The 18,347-nt window shown below is 42.3% G+C and overlaps 1 protein-coding gene across 4 annotated transcripts in view; it reads right to left on the minus strand.

Annotated features, from left to right (window-relative positions):
• CAPN3 (calpain 3) overlaps positions 1-18,347 on the minus strand; it is a 28,794-nt gene that overhangs the window by 7,293 nt on the left and 3,154 nt on the right. The window contains exons 2-16 of one of the 4 annotated variants that reach the window (XM_048308477.1): positions 13,489-13,558; positions 12,885-13,003; positions 12,138-12,271; positions 11,591-11,759; positions 10,873-11,013; positions 8,432-8,515; positions 7,994-8,079; positions 7,229-7,306; positions 6,607-6,767; positions 5,890-6,059; positions 5,330-5,341; positions 3,951-4,159; positions 3,395-3,431; positions 2,427-2,441; positions 1,071-1,172 (exon numbers count right to left, since the gene is read on the minus strand). In XM_048308477.1, coding sequence (XP_048164434.1) covers positions 1,071-1,172; positions 2,427-2,441; positions 3,395-3,431; positions 3,951-4,159; positions 5,330-5,341; positions 5,890-6,059; positions 6,607-6,767; positions 7,229-7,306; positions 7,994-8,079; positions 8,432-8,515; positions 10,873-11,013; positions 11,591-11,759; positions 12,138-12,271; positions 12,885-13,003; positions 13,489-13,558 — 1,587 coding nt within the window. Of the gene's footprint in view, positions 1-1,070; positions 1,173-2,426; positions 2,442-3,394; positions 3,432-3,950; positions 4,160-5,258; positions 5,342-5,889; positions 6,060-6,606; positions 6,768-7,228; positions 7,307-7,993; positions 8,080-8,431; positions 8,516-10,872; positions 11,014-11,590; positions 11,760-12,137; positions 12,272-12,884; positions 13,004-13,488; positions 13,559-18,347 lie in introns of those variants that run through there. The other 3 variants (XM_048308478.1, XM_048308479.1, XM_048308480.1) reach the window with 3 other exon arrangements.

Genomic DNA, 18,347 nt, shown 5'->3' on the forward strand with positions numbered 1-18,347 from the left:
AGAAGTTTGGAGCAGAAGAGGCAAATCAAAGAATGGTTTTGGTTAGAAGAGTACCAAGAACAAGATACCTTAAAGAGTATCTTGTTCAAGCCCCCTGCCATGGGCAGGGACACAATATCTGCCTCACAGCTGCCCTGTAGGCTATAAATGAGAAACATGTGAGAACACTTTATGATGTGGGGGCCCCCTTGGTGAAGACAAATAGCATATGAGACAGAGGAAAATGAGGAATGTGAAGCTTTCTCAGACACGTGGAAAGTGCAATCCCAAACTCTGAAGCTGATACTGAAAAAGGAAATGAAAATTATAGGTAAGAAAGTGAATTTCTTGGCTTAGTTCTTGTTTTCCTTTGTCTAAATGCAGAGGAAAATTTAGATTGGTTCCCACTTTGCCACCTGCGTGCTCTGGCAGTCATGCAGCAGAAGAGCACCCTCCCTGTAAGCAGATGCTCCAGCCATGCCTCCAGATGCCACAAGCCTGGACATGGGATGTGGCTGATAGGTATGTTGTGTCTCACCCACCTGCAGGCAGAAACTTTTGAATTTGCTACTGTGTTTCCTTCCTCTCTGGTAGAGAGGGAAAAGAGGAGGGGTGATGGAGCTCCTGGGTTTACCTGTCCTTTATCCTCTGGCCAACAGGGACTAGGATAAAGGTGTGTAGTTTGTAACAGGAGAGGCTGTGGTCAGTGCCAGGAGCTTCTGCAGCCCCTCGGGTGCAGTTTGTGCATGTGCCCTCTGTAAAGCGGCATCGACTCAGGGGACTGAGTAGGAGTGAATTGAATGTGGGGAAGGGATCTCTCACAGCTGGGATCCTTGTATGAGAGAGCAACCAGGAGATGTTTTCAAGCAATTAAATCCTCCTGCAGAGTTGTTAAATAACTGAAGGGACAGTCTCTCTGTGCTCATGCTTATTAGATTCACATAAACCAGATGCAAGTAATGCTAAGATTGATGAGAAGCTGTTTAGTGTCTCAGGACACCTCTTTGCCCCATTCCTGTTATCTCCCCAGCCACTCTTTTGTGCTATCCAGACCAAGCCCTATTTCCTCCTCTGCCACTTGCTGCAGAAACCTTTTTCTCATCTGCTTGGGTTTTTTCACCATCTTTGCCAGCATTTTCATCTGCTGTCAGCTCCTTATTGCTGTTCGCTCTGTCAGAAACGAAGATGATAGGCTAGAAGAAGAAGAAGAGAGCAAAAGAAATGGAAATTACATAAGAAATAGTGGAAAGGAAAATATTTGGTTACAAGCATTCTGTGGAAAGTGCATGCAGCAGCAACTCCTGCTCTTGAAAGCATGACAAGAGAAGCCATTTCTTGGAATGAAAGAAAAGAAAGGATAAAAAAAAAAAAAAAGGTGGAAAAATTCCTGCAGTTACTGCTCTTCTTATGCTAAAAAAAGCTGCAAAAATCTTTTTGCAAAATAATGCAGTTGCTGGGTTCTAGCTTTCCTTGTCAGACAGTAATTGAATGTGTTTGGTTTGTTGTTGTTTTTGTTTGGGGTTTCTTTGTGTGGTTTTGTTTTGGTTTCAGTGTTTTAGTTTTTTTTGTTGTTGTTGTTTGTTTGTTTGTTTGGGTTTTTTTGTTGGCTTTTTTTGTGGTTTTTTTCCCCTGTTTTTAAGCAAAATAAGCCTCCCAGATTCTCATCACAAGATCATCACAAACTGATGATCTTGCCCTCTCTATGAAGGATAGCAGCACTGAAAACAAACCATATGTGAATCTTACACAGAAAAGGAGTATTTGTGTAGGACCTTGTCAGTTACGTGAAGCATGTTCTTTCTCTGTATTGATTCTTGAAGCACTCAGCTGTAAGCAGCCATGTGCAATTGTTCTGGTTTGGTGCATTTAAAACAAGGGAAAAAAACTGCTACATGATGTGAATGTATTACTCTAGAGTATTAATTACAATCAGCCTGTCTTGGGATTAAAATATCTGATTACATTTTCAAGGTCCAAAATGTGTTGTGTCGAATCAAAAATAGAATCCTGGACTTTGGTGAGCAGAAACTTCAGGAAAGGGGAGTGGCTGCTGCACTAGGCAATGGAAAGCAAGTGTGAGGGCACATGTCTGGAGAAGGGATGCTTTTCACTAGCAAGGAGTGTCAGGTTGCCTGTGAAGGGGCAGGAAGGAAGGGCAGTTAGAGCAACCCAGAGGACTGAGGTGATAAAGCTGAATAGTTTGTTACCCTTTCACCACCCCTTTGAGTGAGAGGGGAATATGATGCTGATGCTATTTCATTAGAATCTAATGTAGGAAGACAAAAAATCTTTGCTGCATGCAAATGGCCTCATATCCAATGCCCTTCATTAACTAGGTCAGTTTCCAGACACAGAGAAAATTATGATACCAAGGAACTCTGCCCCTGCTCATGCATTGCAAATGCTCTTTGCCTTGCTGGCACTTAGCACATTGCACAGGTACCTACCTTGCCCTTTTTCTTCTGTGTGAAGAGACAAAATTAAAAAGTGCTTGATCAGATTATGCAGAGCTGATGGCAAATTTTTATTTTTTTATTTTTCCGTTTCTCATGTTTGTTTTTCCAGTTCCTATACTCAAATCACTAAAGATGAGGGAACATGCACCCACCAAGAAATGGCATACTGAAGCACACACATTGCAGAAACCACAGCAAAACTGTATCTCATCTCATCTGGGACTTTGTCTGCTTGAATAAAATCTCTTTAGCTCTGAGTATTCCCTTTCTTTTTCCCAACCTGCCAGTGCAGTGGAGATTGAACTTCTATGCCCATAGATCAATGATATCTGAAGTGACCATTTAATTCCTCCATATCTGGACAGTTATTTTTTACTATGACAGCAAACCAAAGGGGAACATTTCTGAGCAAGGTGTGATGGAGCTCAATTCTGTGCAACAGCATTTCCTCTGATTTTTTTTCAAGACTAATTGTACTGTTAGCTCTAGTATTTTCCCACAAAGATGTGTAAAACTCCAGGGTGAAGAGTTAGAACTTGTCATGGATGCTGTTTTGAATCAGAGTGCTTTTAGGATCTCTTTTCAGAAAGCAGATACTTCAAAATAAGGTACTTTTTTCTTTATTAGATGAGATGCCAATTTCACAAAGAAAATATTTCAGGGCAGAGAGCTAGGCCTCGCTTGGTAAATGGGTAATCTCCATTGATGGAGGCAAAGATAATGCTTAGCATCCAGCTTCTTTATGCCAGGACCAGATTTCAAATCTGCAAAAACATTTTGGTTTGAATCAATTCAGAAAGTAGCATACATAAAGCAAGTGTCAACAGGAATATCTTGAGAATTTGTGATAAAGGTGCTGTCATGTAGCTGCAAATGGTTTCCTGCTGTAGGTTTCCCTAGGTATCATGTTCCTCTTCCCCCTTCCCCTATACACAAAAGAGGACCAGGACAGTACTTACCAATGGACGCTCTGCCTCAATCATGTTTTCAACCTCCCTAAGTAGAAAGCAGAAAATAAATAAATAAATCAGGAAAGTGACTGTTCCCAAAGTTGCTTGTTTCTTTAGGTGGTTTTTAAGCAGCCACTTGAACTTTCCAAGCAGCCAGTGGTATGGGCTGGCTTCCAGCATTACAGCTGCAGGCTCTAGGTGTAGCTTTTTCCCAGTTTGAGCTGAAATCCCAAGTACCATTTCCAGGACGGCGGCTGCCTGGCTTGCTCCTATGAAGAGCCTTGATAACAGTGAACTGGAAGTAAAACAGAAGTTCTTGGGCCTTAGTAAATGGCTAATAGTTTGTTTGCAAAGGATATCCTGCAAGCAGTAAGCTTCTCCAAAGACAATTCAAAGCAGGTTCTTGTTAGTCTGTAAAGTAATCTTGTAGAAATGAGTTTGCATTTGGAGTTTCTAATGAGGTTAAGAAAATAAAAAGCAGGGTGTAGCAAACCGGTAACATGACTTCAGCAGACTAGTAAGGTCACTCCACATATATGGGCAGATAAATGGCTCTACAACTTACTCTGAAAGACTTCTTTTCTCTGAGAAGACCCTGAGGATGAATTCTCCCTCCTGGTGGGGGTCATATGTCGATGGGATGATGACGTACTCGCTGGGAGGTAAGCGGAAGCGCTCAGAGATTTCTCGCATGTTTATGTAGGTCTTACTTCTAGCTTTGGAGGCATTGTAGAGGAAAAAATCCTTCTGCAAGTGGTGCTTAGTACCATGCATCTGCAGAACAAATGAGTCAGTTTGTCTTCAAGGAAGTCTTGCCCATTGCCCATGTGGGTTGCCATGCGGGCAGCGCACAGCTGGGACAGAAAACACAGGAAGCAGCAGCTCAGCAAGCAGGGAGCTGAGGAGGGGTGGTAGTTGGTGGCAGATACAGAGTCTGTCACCCTTAAGTTTCTGCTGACTGAGTCTAGTTGGCTTCTGAGGGCTGCTCCAGGGCTGACCTGCAGATTGTGTGGCTGACTTCTGCCATGTAGACACTTTTATCGGACTCTTTTGCTTGATGCTGGGTTGTGTGTAACCAAAGCTCAGCTGCTTTCCTTGGAGGGTGGTATGGCAAGGAATGCTGTAAGCAAATGGTGTAACTCCTACACGCAGAGTGGTAAAGTGAAGGTGCTTTCAGTGAAAATGTGTCCTTGTCTGGACAAAACATGAATTCTGTATCTGCTACACAAATGTGACAATTGAACATTGTATTAGTTCAAATATGAAAATTAAGCCAAAAACTGTGGGCTAAGAACACTTGCAGTCTGTTTCTTGCAGAAATAACCATCTGTAAGATAGCTGGCAAAGACAACATTCAGACTGTCATCCTCATGTTTTCCAGGTAACAGCCTTTGGGTGAGCTTGTTAGCAAAACTTATGATGCCAATGATTCAGCTACTGCCAGGCTCAGAAAAAATGTAATCTGTGTACTTTCAATAAGCTTTCTTCAATGTCTGAAAATATCATTAATTTTCTAAACAAATTCTAAGACTACAGAGAAAACTCTGTGACTGCAGAATGTAGTCCATTTGCATTATTTTTAGGAGGAAATGGAAGTGGCTTAGGGTGGTTCTGCATGGATTGCAGAGGCAAAGCCCTCACAGGCACTGCTTCCTGTATCTCTGGCCAACTGTGCAAGTGATGGCCAGGTCACCACAGAAGAGAAAAGAAGCACTGAGGAAAAGGTGCAAGTGAAAATGGGGTGCGAGTGAGAGGGAACTAAAAATTACTCACAAAATGTTACTAATAAACACTCAAAGCAAAAAGGTTATCAGTTCTACTGCTGTTACATCCCTGAAAACAAACTTGACTGGACAGTCTCCTGCTGACTTACTGACAGGCACTACAGTAACACTAGCTGTGGGTATACACCAAGATGTCAATCTGGCTCCGTTCTGCGCATACCTCTTTGGGCACCTTAGGGAGAAATAGAGAGAAGAAATGGTCAGAGCTGCATAAGCATATAAGCACTTTCCCTTTTCCTTTCTAGATTTCTTGGCATCTACATGAAATCAGCTAAAATCTGAACCAAATATGTTTGTGTAAGGGACTGAGTAAATTGACTTTTTCATCAAGTCAATAGCAGGGACAGAGTTAATTGCTATGTAGGGGTCTTGGATATCTGTTTCCTTCTTCACACTATTCTGCCAATTAAATGCTTAGTTTCAGAAAGAATGAAAGGGAGATTGAAGCATATAGGGAAAGAATATGTTAAAATCTGGCATTAGGTCACTATAAAAGCCTAAAAAGTGTCTTAATAAATGAGTAAACTCTGATGTTTCTGTGGTAGGAGCAGTTAGAAAGACTTGAATTTCCTTCCTCTCTTCCAAATTTCCCCTGACTTCCTTGCAAAGCAAAAATTGCAAATGATGTAATCAGCCTGAATGATTCAGTGACTCTCTTGGTAAATGCATACTATTGGGATTTGCAACCACGGTGCAAAGAGAAAAATCTAGAGCTGTTACCTCATAGATGGCAAAGCCAATGGTGTACAGGTTGGCTCCCAGCTTGCGCTCTTTCCTCCTGTTTTTCTGCATCAGTGCGACAAGGAAGCTGCAGATAACCTCTTCATCCTCAGGATCATCATCTTCCTCCAGCAGCTTCAAGCGATACTGGGGATTGGTCCAAAATGTATCTGTGAAATCCCACCAGCAACCCAGAGAAAACATGTAAAGCTTCAGTCTTCTAATGATGCTCATGATCAAAGAGAATTTTGAAGTTCCCTGCCTATGGCTCCTCAGGGAAAGGCTAAAATTGGGCTAAGACATACATGGGTTTTTTCACGTTATGGCTGTTACTTAGTTCTAACAACTGCATGGGAAATGAGGATATATGAAGAACTGTCATCTGATAAACTTCCAAAGTCCCTAACCCTATCACTAATCCACCAAAGTGGATTTCCCAAGTGAAATCTGTTAGGGTGAAATTTATTCCTTTTACTTGGGGCACTGTGAAATACTTGAACAATGATTTATCTTTGCCAGGGCTGCCTTTTGGGCGTACGATGTTCTGTTACAATATAGTGACAGAAGATTTCCAGCTACAAATTGCATGCCTTGTCCACTGAGGAAGCAAGGCTTTTCCTATGGCTGAGCACTAATCAGGCTGTGGTATGACTTAACCTTTGGGATCTAACCTAGTTCCCATCAAAGAGGCCATATCTCTCAGGACCCTTTGCTCACCTGGATAATTGCGGCAACCTCCAGCTGAGCAGCCTCTCACCCAGCGCCCTTCGTTGACTGACACAGTCCAGGTCTGGAATTTATCCACTTCCAGAGTATCAGGTGTGAGGTTACACATCTCAAGCTTTGTGAAGTACCTCATGAAATCTTGAAAAGACATCCTGGAAGAATTGAGAGGAAATTGAACCCAAATGGATTTACATGGTTGACACTTGTCTGAAAGAGTCTGGGGAGGTGGAGGATGGTGACCAACACTACTGTCAGTACTGGGACAAGTTTGCAGTGGGAGTGCCATGTTTTCTAAATACTTTTGGTCTGCTGGTAGGTCAATTACCACAGGTACAGCTCCAAACTCAGGGAAACTGAGCTGAAAGGATGGTATGTAGGAAGGGTGATGGAGAGCTTGTGGAAGTGTAACATAATTAGAAAGACTGTGCTGATGGCACTGAATAATCCCTGGCGGGAGAATGAGAGGATCACAGAGCAGGGCTTATTGGGATTATGAAGGGGGACAGAGATCACTGCAATGGTTTTATCAGATTTGTAGTAGTGCAATGTCATTCATTTTTGCTATGATTGCATATCTCCTCAAGAAGCACAGTTTTTTGACTGATGTTCTCACCAGAACTCCCCATCCTCCACGACCTTGTGCTGCAGGCGGATTTTCTCTGCTTCATTAACAGAGTTCCATTCCTCTGACCTTCAAGGGAGTAAATGAGTTATTTTAGGATTTACAACACAGTTTTCATTAAAGTTTCTACACTTTAGCCTCAGAGTGAAAAATCAAGAATCATCTTGCTACCTCCACATAATTTTTCCTTTGTAAGCCTTGCAACTATTTGTTTTCAATGCTACCCTCTTCTCCACATGCCCAAATAAAAAAAGCAATTGTCTTACTTCGCTTTGCCTTGCCTTTAGGATTCCTCTTACCAGCTCTCAAACATCTGCTGAACTGTGTTAATTTTACTTAGCTTGAAGAAAAAGGTGCTTGCAGACTATCGTTGCTGGAGTAGCTATAGAAATTCCTTTTAGGAAAACCCTGACATCTTGCTTCATTTGGTTCTTTCATAACTTAAAAAGATTTTTCTACTGTCACATCTTGTTTTGAAAATGGACATTGCTGAACTTGATAGACAGTAAAATCAGATTTAATCTGTCATTAGACTGGGCTCTGTCTTCATTTACATTTATTAAAGTCCCTCTTAACATCTTACTAGGTACTCTTTTCTTTTTTACAGCTTCAGCTAAACACTCAATCAACTTCAAAATGACAACAAAGAAAATTCAGATACCTCATCACTGAATATTAGGGTTATGCACAAGCTGCATAAAGGCCAATAAAGCTACAACTTCTTTTTCAAATTACATGAAGCTGTGTTTTACTCACTTGTCACTCCAGGCTCCATTCCATTCCACCTGGCCCCAGGGGTTTCTCAGCCTTACCAGACGTATTTTCTCCCCTTTAAATACTGTCTAATTGAAAAAAGAATGCAACAAGAATAGACTGAGAGTAGGTTCAAAAGGAAATTTTCTGCCTGTCACCAGCTTCTTCAGTGATGGTGCTTTTCTGGGCCATACCCCAGCCTGATCATCTTGGGGTGACTGTGGGAAGGCTGTAACACAAGGAGGTGGCTGCCTGTGGCTACCTTTGCCCAAGTGGGCATTTCCCCAGAAAGCCAAAACTTGGATAGGTTTCTTTGTCCACAAGGTTTTTACTTATTTGACTATAACTTTGTTTCCTTGGCTCATAATTGGCCTCGCTTTCCACGCCTCTCAGGGCTTTGCTGCCGTGCGCGGTGCCAGCCCGGCGCTGCGGTGCACGTACCTCTTCCACGGCCGTCACGGAGTAGGCGTGGCCTTTGACGAGCCCGCAGGACATCCGTGTCTCGTACTGCATCGGCATTATGGTCTGTTAGACAGAGGGGAAAACCCGTGGGACTCACGCCAAGCTCAGCTGCCTGCTCGAGCACAGGTGCTGCCAGCCAGGCCTTTCCGAGGGAGGGTGACACCGTTCAGGTGACAGGACTTTTTGCCTTGTTCTCCTCTTCGTGTTTGTCAAGGTAGTCAAGCTAAGCCCATAGAATTCAGGGTGTTGGTTAGAAAGGAGTGAAGCATGAACTGAAAATGGGAAAAGTTAATAATATCAACTGCAAAGGACATTTTCTGGTGTATTTTCCCCTTTTTTGTAGGCTATTGCTTTTTGCATTTGGAACATGGAAGGATATAGCATGCTTAGTCAAAGTAATTAGCTTTTTGTATTAGAAGGACTATTCAGCCTTTTCTAGGACAGTATGTATGTATAGCTCAATAAGGTTATTACACGTGAACTGGTTAAACAAATGAACACCTAGAATACTTTCATATTTCCACATGGCTGCTGTCTTACCACAATGACATCTAAACTACCTATTTAATACACTGTTCCTATAACTGACGCTGTTTTATTGCATCTAACATTCAGGAAGGGCATAACAATGTGTTGCTCAGCTGTAAATACATTTGTGGCCTGAGTCATTAGCTTTTAGTGTGTCTGATGGATTTTTAATTGCAAATTTTGAAATGCTGTTTTATCTGTGAGATCTGGAATTGGGAGCAAGATGGCAGATGCACACAGCCTGCTGTACTTGCAGGAGAGATCTCCAGTATTGGTGGGAGGGGCACACCTTGCCATGTGCACGTGGACCATGAGCAAAACTTCCCCTCCTCCTTTGTGTCTGTTGCTGAGAGATGCCTGCAAGGCCCTGTCAGTAACTCTGCCATCCCTTCTTGATACATCTGATGGCATGATAAAGGCAGGGCTGGATCCTGAGGGAGAATTATTAAGGTCACACTGATATGTTCTCAGCTTGCACAGGGATGATCTCACCCAAATATTTCCTGGCTGTTGCAATTTTTTCCCATTATTTCACTTCAGCACCTATTTGGTTTCTTTTCTCTTGATTCTGTTTTCTTACGCTAACCTCGCACCTATTTCCTTTTTTCTTCATTTCTTCTCACGTTGTTGCCATCATTACTTGTCAGTAATCCTTTCTCTTCTTTCTGTTGAACATTAACTTCTGGTGCCCTGGATGACTTCTCAAAGTGCAGATTTTGGAAGTGTTCCATCTGCCTCTTTCCATCAAGAGCCCTGATTTTTTTCTTGGTGATGATTCAGGAATACACAATAACCAGCAGCACAATGGCTGCTGGGACAGCAACTACAGAAAGAGTTTTGCAATCTTCTTTTAGTAGATAGTCACTGGGGAGGAAATTCTCCCCCCAGACACGGGTGGTTTGGACAGCCATGCTTGCAAAACAAGATAGTCATACTGGGCTTTCCCAAAGAATTATACCATTTCAGTCTTTTAGGAAGAACTAAATATGGATGTCAGAAGAGGAAAAATCAGCTATTTCAGCTGCAAATGCAGAAGTAAGTTTGCATAACCAGAAGCTTTAAGTGATGTAATTGTGGAGGATTTTTCTTTGGTTTTTTTGTTGTTGCCCCACCCTCCCCACCCTCCTATAAAGCAAGAGATGTAATTTCATTGTCATGGGAATGCAGCTCCCTAAAGGGCAAGGTATGACAGCTGCCTGACACAGAGAAGGCAAAATGTCCCTCTACAGATTTGAAAGTTTTAAAGTTATCCAATATGGGACTTTTTCTTAGAGAGTTTTAACATCCCTCTCTTTATTTTGCTAGATACTTAGGTGGATATGCTGGAGTTTGTATTTCCTCACATACAGGAACTCAACATGTTTTTCCTTTTCCTTGTTAGGCATTTTAAATGAGGACTTTAATGGCAGTCATCAAAAAGGAGCATCCCTTGAGCAGCCTCTCCTCCATTTATGGGTAGAGCACTCTGTCTTAAAATAAGTTTACCAAGAGCTTTTTTGCCTGGAGTGAGAACTGTACAGAGCTTGCTTTTTCTTTCTTTGACATTCCATGCACACTCAAGGATCTTGTTCTATTCCAGTATTTTAATTTTTTTGTTCTCTCCACAAGCAAGAGACTTGATAAAATCCACTAATAAATTTCTTGTTCTGCAAATTATAAGCTTGTGTCACAAGCCAACAGCCCTTTAAAGCCTCAGTATCAGTGAAGCCCTCTAGTATCAGTCACTGTGCTTGAAAGCACTGAAGTCTTTTAACACACATGTCAAACAGCATCCATAAGAACATTTCTTTGGTGCTGTTCTGTGAAGCCAAATAAGGATTTAAAAACATAGGTGATATGTTTCTCTAACTGTAGATAAAAGCACTGTGAAGTCAACTGCTTAGGAGACATACCCAGGCTGGCCTCTCATCCATCCCCTGGTAGTCTACAGTGGGCTGAGTCATCTGTGCGTTTTCTTGATTCTTCACCATGCGAGCAATCAGTTCCCCAATGTTGCTCCGAGGAGCTGATCCATAGGAAAAGCCTAGGTCATCCTGGCACAGAGAATGGGAGAAAAGTATCATGCAGGAAGATGAGTGGTAAAGCCTAGATTACATTTCTTTTCCCTCATTATGTCCATACCTATCTACAGTGGTCAATAGCACTGTTTGTTCTCCCACCTTTACTTTGCAATATCGTACTCTATAAAGTATTTATTTTTTAACTTTTAAATTTACCACAGTAAGTGAAGACAATCTGAGGCCATGTTGCCAATAAAATGTTAATTTGCACACTTAACATCTTTGACATGAAGATTTGTATCTTAACAGAGTTGCAGCATCCCCACACAAACCTCATTTCATTGGGTGAGGATCTTGAGGGGGAAGGAGTGCTGGTTTTGCTGATTGCACCCATTCTTTCCACCTTCTTGTTCTGCTTCTGTTTATTTCCCTTTAGGCACTCACTATTTGCTAATGGATGGTCTCTAGTGGGGATTACTCCATCTCCTAGAAATGGATGTTTTCTATGTGGCCTAAACCAAGCAGTCCCAAAGATGGTATATATTTGGTTACCAATGGAGAGGTCCCTCTCCTCTGTCATTTCTTGTCTGCAAAGTTCATACAGACTCACATCAATGGAACTGGCCATGAGGGATCCTCTGTCAATGGCATGTTTCATGATTTTATAGATATCTTTAGGGGCATCCTTTATCTCGTAGAACTCTGTGACTCCTCCGGTGAAGTCCTCCATGGCTTCAGTGGTGTTGCCTCCCTTCAAAGCTTCATATGACCCATGGAGTCTTGAAAAGAGAAAAGAAAAAGATTCTTTTACACAAGTAAAGATACCGACCTATATATTTATATCCATCTTGTGTGTTTATAACTACAGCTATGTAAACACACATACTAAAAAAGTCCACAAACCATCTGTCTGGTAACTCACAAGTTAAAAGTTCTAAAACATGCCACCTGCACACGTAGAAAAAAAAGAAAGATATGCTGAAAATCAAATGATTTCTGAATGAGTAGCACAACTTCCTAGAAAGTATGCTTTAACCCATCCCCAACTCCAAGGCATGGGAGAATGGGTGTATTCAGGTACATTCTCTGTGTGCTCCTAAATGCTGTATGCAGTGGTTTAAGCACCGCCCCAGGCAGAGCCCCGCAGTTTGCCTTACTTTGCATAGGCCTTTTCCAGGAGGGCGCTCCAGAACTCGTTGCGCTGGGAGGACTTGGTAAAGACCAGCTGGTTGTTGTAGGTGGGTAAGCAGTCGTCGATGACGACATCCACCCAGTCTCCATAGCGCCAGAACTGCAGAAAGGCAAACAGAAATCCCCAAACTGAATTGACTTGGTGCAGGGAGGGGAAGCCTGGCTGAAAAGTCAGGCTGAGAGAGGAGAAATGTGGAAATTGACTGCTTTGTAATGTGGCCAAAACTGATGGCTACTGTGAGGGAGGCAGCTGGACTGAATTCCCTTGGGCAAAGAAGTCCCTTAAGAGAACCAAAGGAAATGTGGAAAGCAGTCAATCTTTTCTGAATAAGAAGTTCTTCGATAACTTGTTTAGACAGACCAGCTATTTGTGGGCCTAAGAATAGCTGGTGTTGCCAAGTACCCGCATGTCTGTGCTGGCTGTAGAGCTCCATCTGAGCCGTGAGGCAGGACCAGGCACCTGTTGTTACTGCTTACACCCAGGACACAGCAATCTGCAAATGCTTCCTTGGTGGGTTAATGCTCCCTAATTGCTTTTATTGGCTGGCCCTTCTGTGACTGCCCTGATGGAAGAGTTTGGGGTGAAGCAATTCAATCCCTTTTCCTCCCTGGTGTCACTCATGCTTCCAAAGGGTGGTGAAAGAGGAAAGAGCCATGCCAAGAGCTGAGCCTTGGGTAAATACATACGCTTACCACTAGACGGAGTGACTCACCTGGAAGTGAAAAATGCCAGCATAGTTTTGTATAAAGGACTGGTCATGAGGTATGACTCTACAGAGTAGTTTTTTATTCAGGGTCAGGCAAGCAATGGCAGCCAGAAACCAGCAATTACCTGTAAACGAGCAGAAGCAGCAGACAAAATGAAGGGAGAGAGCAACTAGAATCAAAGGGAAAACCAGAGATACTGCAAAGTAACGTGTAAATTCTCAGTAGAGCAAGATTCTCCATGTGTTCAGCAGTACTTTAGCGCTTTATTTATTCTCTAGAAATGCTCTTGGGCATTGTTCATGGCTGAATACACACATGCTGAACAGATGATACCCCCTGTACTTTAGAAAAAGCCTAAAATCTGATGAACACTGTTGCCTGCATTAAGAATTCCCTGTGTCATGTAAATCTTTCACTAAAAGTTCTTGCCTAGATTGCTACTAAGCAGATGTCAACAATTTGCTACAGAGCGAAGGAATCAGTAGATGTGTAGTGATACACTGAGACAGAGGATTTCAGTTATCACCTTGGAAGCAAAAGAAACTTAAGTGAGAGCTAAATTTTGATGCAGACTTTAAAAAGTGCAGAGTTAAAGTAAGAATTTCATACCTAATTCTCCTTGGCAGATATCTGTTCTGTTGGCTCCACCAATAATAAACCGTGGATTCTCACAGATTTCCTGCAAAACACAAACAGATGGATGAGTAGGAAAAGCATACATTATGATGCGTGTTTAGTATAGAAGTAAAGGCAGTTTCGGAACATTTTCCCATAGGATAGCTTGTGGTATCAAAACCTCTTGCACAGTTTTCATCTGCAGAGTCTCACTATGAAAATGTTTTGGAATCTGGATGTTCCAGACTTCAGTCAGGGTTTTCCCCATGTATCTACAGGGTCTAATAGCGAGCCTAGGGGGCTCCCTCTGTGCTGTAATGTGAAAACACATTGAAATGAGAAGGATTGGGAAAAAGATTTTTTTCTGCACAGTAATGAAAAAACCAAAATGTTGGAGGAGACATGACAGCAAGTAGGTGAAAAAACCATCAGGGACCAGATTAAATTCTTTTAAAATGTCCTTATTTCCAATTTGCAGTAGTTGATGTGTTGGGGCATTAAAAGGGTTGAAGAATGAATTTAGTTGGGAATGAACCCCAGCATTACTCCTCCTTAAATTTAAAGGATCAGATGTTTAATTACCAGAAATAATCAGCTGCTGGTTAAGTGATTTTATTCTTTTCCTCATGTTGCAGTATTTAATTGACAATGCTGCATTCAAAAATGTGTACAGATACCATCTCTCTCTGAGGACAGGAAGGTCTTCTTTCATCCTGCACACTGCACAATGTATTGGGTTTGTCAGTATTTATACTAGAACAGATGGGTGCAAGATGCTGTACAGGCATAAATAATTAAGACATTTCTGCAGGGAGGGAAGGCAAAAAGCAGCAAGTGAGGTGGGACAATTGCAGGCTTACCTATAGCCCTTTTCTGTGTGGGGCAAAGAACTGTAGTGTAGAGGAAAACCAAGGAAAGAAATGGGTATAACCTGTCCTACAGAATAAAAAATGTCTGTGCTTTATCCCATCTCTCATACTCAAATACTTGGTATGGAGAAGAATAAGAAGACACAACTTTTGGACCCATCTCTTATGAGGGTAAGGAAAGAAAGATATTGCAACCTGAGGAGCACTGTCCTGAGCAGCTGCAAATTGGGAAGAAGACAAAGTATAGTCCAAGAGCCCAATCTGCTGAAAGATGTTGGGACTAGAGTGGGAAGGAGAAAGAACAAACAATTGACAGTTGCTTGTGTGGCAGCACACACGGGCAGCTGGCCTCTGCAGTCAAAAGCTTTTTATCCCTATCATCAGGGTAGCCCTGGACTTTCCCAGACTCATGTTTCAGGTCTAGTAGTTTCACTTGGCTCAAACCCACTTTTTTTCTCCTTCACAGTTATCAGAAGAGTTGTTTTGATGTATTTGGATTAGTCATATAGCCAGACCAACTTCTGCCACCCTCCCTACCACCAACCCCTGCAGGCACTTTGTTTTCCTCGAGGGAAGGAATGTAGGGATTGTCCTATTATTTTGGGCCTTGGTCAGCTGTTGGGGTCCAGTTCTGTCAAAGCAGATGTTTGAGATGCCTTCATGCTTTTCTCCACTCACTTGCTTTGTTGAAAATATTCTTCCTCACATTGCTGTGGTGCTCTGCTGAAAATTAGTCTGAGATGCCAGGTTTTTGGCTTGTATTTTTCAAATTCTATTATTGTATTTTGGCTTGATATTGCTCTTACTGTAACTAGCTTTGAAATCCAGCATGCTGTGTTTTAGTTGAAAGCAGTCAGGTGCCACCTAGATGTTTCCAAATATTAAATGTAAAGTGATGTGTTACTCAGAGCCATTTATTGCATCTTGGGGTCATTTGCTTTGTAGGATGGTTGGTGAAGGAACGCAAAGGAGAGAATCATGCAATTGTCATATGGCCTGGTTTAGCTACGACAGAAATGCTTTTCTTGCATTTCTTTATGGGGGCCAGGTGTGTATAGTACACCGTGGACATGATTTTAATTAGTATTTGTCCAGTTCAGCTGTGCTAGTTGTGCTGAGTACAGCTGAAGTTGCAGAGAAAGGGATCAAGGTCTTTCAAGGCTGCAGTACACAGCAGAGCGAGACGACCTGGTGTCCAAGATGAAGGTGGCAGGTCTGTCCTTCCAGTCTTCCTGGCTGAGCAAGGGATTGCTCTTCATCTCTTAGGTTATCACAGAGAATCCCAACAGCTGCACTTCATTGAGGCAATGATTCATCTTTTAAAAGAGCCTCCTCTGATCTGAGTGCCTCAGACTGCCTTGGTACTATCCAAAGGAACCTTTGTGTTGCACTGGGTTGATCCAGTTCAGACTGTAATTTCATTACCAAGAGTCAGTTACAGCAAGGAAAACAAAGAATCCTGGGAAAACATATTAGTGGTGCATGCTGCTTTCTGGGAAGAGATTATTTATGAGTCAGTTGGAAGGGAGCACTGGAAAATGCAAAGGCAGCATGCAACTAAAAATGGCATTTGACCTTTGTTATATTTTCATTAGCTTTTTCTTCTGTATCAGGAAGAACTCTGCCAGTCAGCTTATACTGTTGCAGCAAAAGGCATTCATTCCTTTAAAAACTGCCCTTAAACTATGGCCTTCTAAGTAAATTCCCTAAACTGATCCTATCAAACAGAGGAAGGATCTTCTTTGGCCTGCCTAAGACAATTTGTAGTCTCATTGTCTCTTGGTCTCTTGTGGTCTAGACCACGCTTTTAAATGGCTGTGCTGCACACTTCAAGGCAGAGCTCAATGTTGTCAGACACCAAGCTGGTTTTAGAGCTTCTGAGTTGGATTATCCTCGTCTGAAAGTCCTGCCATGGTGGCACTAATTGCCATCTTTGCTTTGTGTATGACAGGCCCACATTTTGTGATTACTAAATTCAAACAGCTTCACGTGCGTGCAGTAGATAATCTGGCTGATTAATTTTCGTTCTAAGGAAAATCCAGTAGTTTGTTGACTTGGTTTTATTTGTATTAGTTATGAAAAGAAAGCTCCTCCTGGTGATTTTCTGGCTATGGAGAGGATCACAACAGGGAAGTCAGTGAATCTGGTAGTTAATGCTGTGACTTGGCTGTGAGCAAGGAGAATGACAATAGTGCCTTTGAAAGCACAGTGTCATAGCAGAGCCTTCCTGTTAGTACCCTGGTGTCATTAGATCCCAACAGGACTGTAGCAGGACCTCTCAATACTCTGTGTTCTGTTCTAACACAGACTTTTCCTCAGCCCTCAAAGATCAGTGGCCTCATCCCTGCTCTCAGCTGTGAGAAATTCTCACAGGCAGCATAGTTGTGAGAAGCACAGCCAGTCAATGAGCTGGATATAACCAGCAGGTGTGAACAGCTCTTTGGGCGTCTCTTACCTGCTGTAGTTGAACAAATAATTTAACATTTTGTAATAACTGAGGAGGATTTTATTTTGCCTCTGTGTACCTAAACCATGCTCATGCATACTCTGAACAGAAACACTGGAGGGATGGATCCTGCAGTCTTTACTCAGGGAAGCTTTCAGGGCTCTCACTTGGCTTTTGTCTGAATTGAGTATTAGGAGGTCTTCTCTGTGCATTCATGTCGTGGCATGGCAGTCACCAGCCGGGTAGAATTACAAAGGCCTTTTTGCTGCTCCCATGCCAGGGCTGCCAGCTGCCCTGCATGGCACCTGTCCTTCTGTGGGTAAGGGACAAGGCCAGTCCTTGTGCATTCGCTGCCCTCACAGCAGCAGAGGACAATCATTTTGGGAGGTGATAGAGGAGGACCTGACCTCTGATTGAGGGGATTTGATACAAATTGATGCAGTGACATGACTAAGGTGACTCAGGAAGCCAGAGACAGTCAGGAACAGGTTGCCTATTTCCCAAGCCTCTGTTTTAAGTGGGATCATAGAGCACATTGATCACTTGTTTATTTGCTGTGTCTGGAGGTATGTATCACCCAAAAAGCCACAGGGAAAGGGTCTAGACTGGTCAGCATTAGGATGTTCTCTCGAGACTTCTGAACTGTCTGATATTTTGTTTTCTTTTAAAATACATTATCAAGTTTTATTCAACTATTGATCTGAATTTCAAAGTGATTAAAATTACCACTTTATAAGAGTATATTTTATAAGTTAGTTTATTTCTTAGGGGAAAAAAAAAAGCTATTGCAATTTAACAAGAACAGAAGTTGTCCATATCTTTACAGACGATTTCAAAACATAGCACGTGCAATTGAGTATATGTAGTGCTTCAATGATTGCTTTAACCTCTTAGCAAAATACTCTAACCCAGTGTTACTACCTCATAATCATTTGACTTCATGAAGTCTTGGCTTGCATTAAAAAAAAAAAACCAGATAGCTTTGGTTTTGAAGATTACATTGTATTTTAAGTCTTACATGGTCCCCAGCTTGTGGCTGCTACATGAATAATAAGTACAGAGCTTCCAAATTTACATATTCATGAGTGACTTGAAGAATTGTCTTTGGGATTAAGACCCTGGTCTGAACCTTTCCAATAACAAAGGCTTGATCTGTGCCTGCACAGTTATATAAGACAAGTCCGAGGTTACACTGTGCTTTTCTTTTGTTTTGATGCTTTCTAATATGACACTTGCAGTCTGTCTGCTGCAGGGTGCTGGCACTCATGCTGCTATATTGCTTCCCTCTGCAGAAACAGGGGAAATCCCATCCCTTTACATGACTGATTGGGGCTGCATTTAACTCATTCACACACTTTCCAGGGGCTGATGCAGCCGTGGTGATGATGAAGGAATGACAGGGCACAAATGCACAGGGTACAGCAGATGGGGAACTCATTTTGGTCCCTCCACATTGTTCATGTTGTGACAGCAGCACGTGACCTTCCTCCACGTCTGTAAGAGCCACCCACAAGAGCTCCTGGTCTTCTGCTATTCAG

This window comes from Corvus hawaiiensis, chromosome 6 (assembly GCF_020740725.1).
Source record: "Corvus hawaiiensis isolate bCorHaw1 chromosome 6, bCorHaw1.pri.cur, whole genome shotgun sequence".
Taxonomy (NCBI): domain Eukaryota; kingdom Metazoa; phylum Chordata; class Aves; order Passeriformes; family Corvidae; genus Corvus; species Corvus hawaiiensis.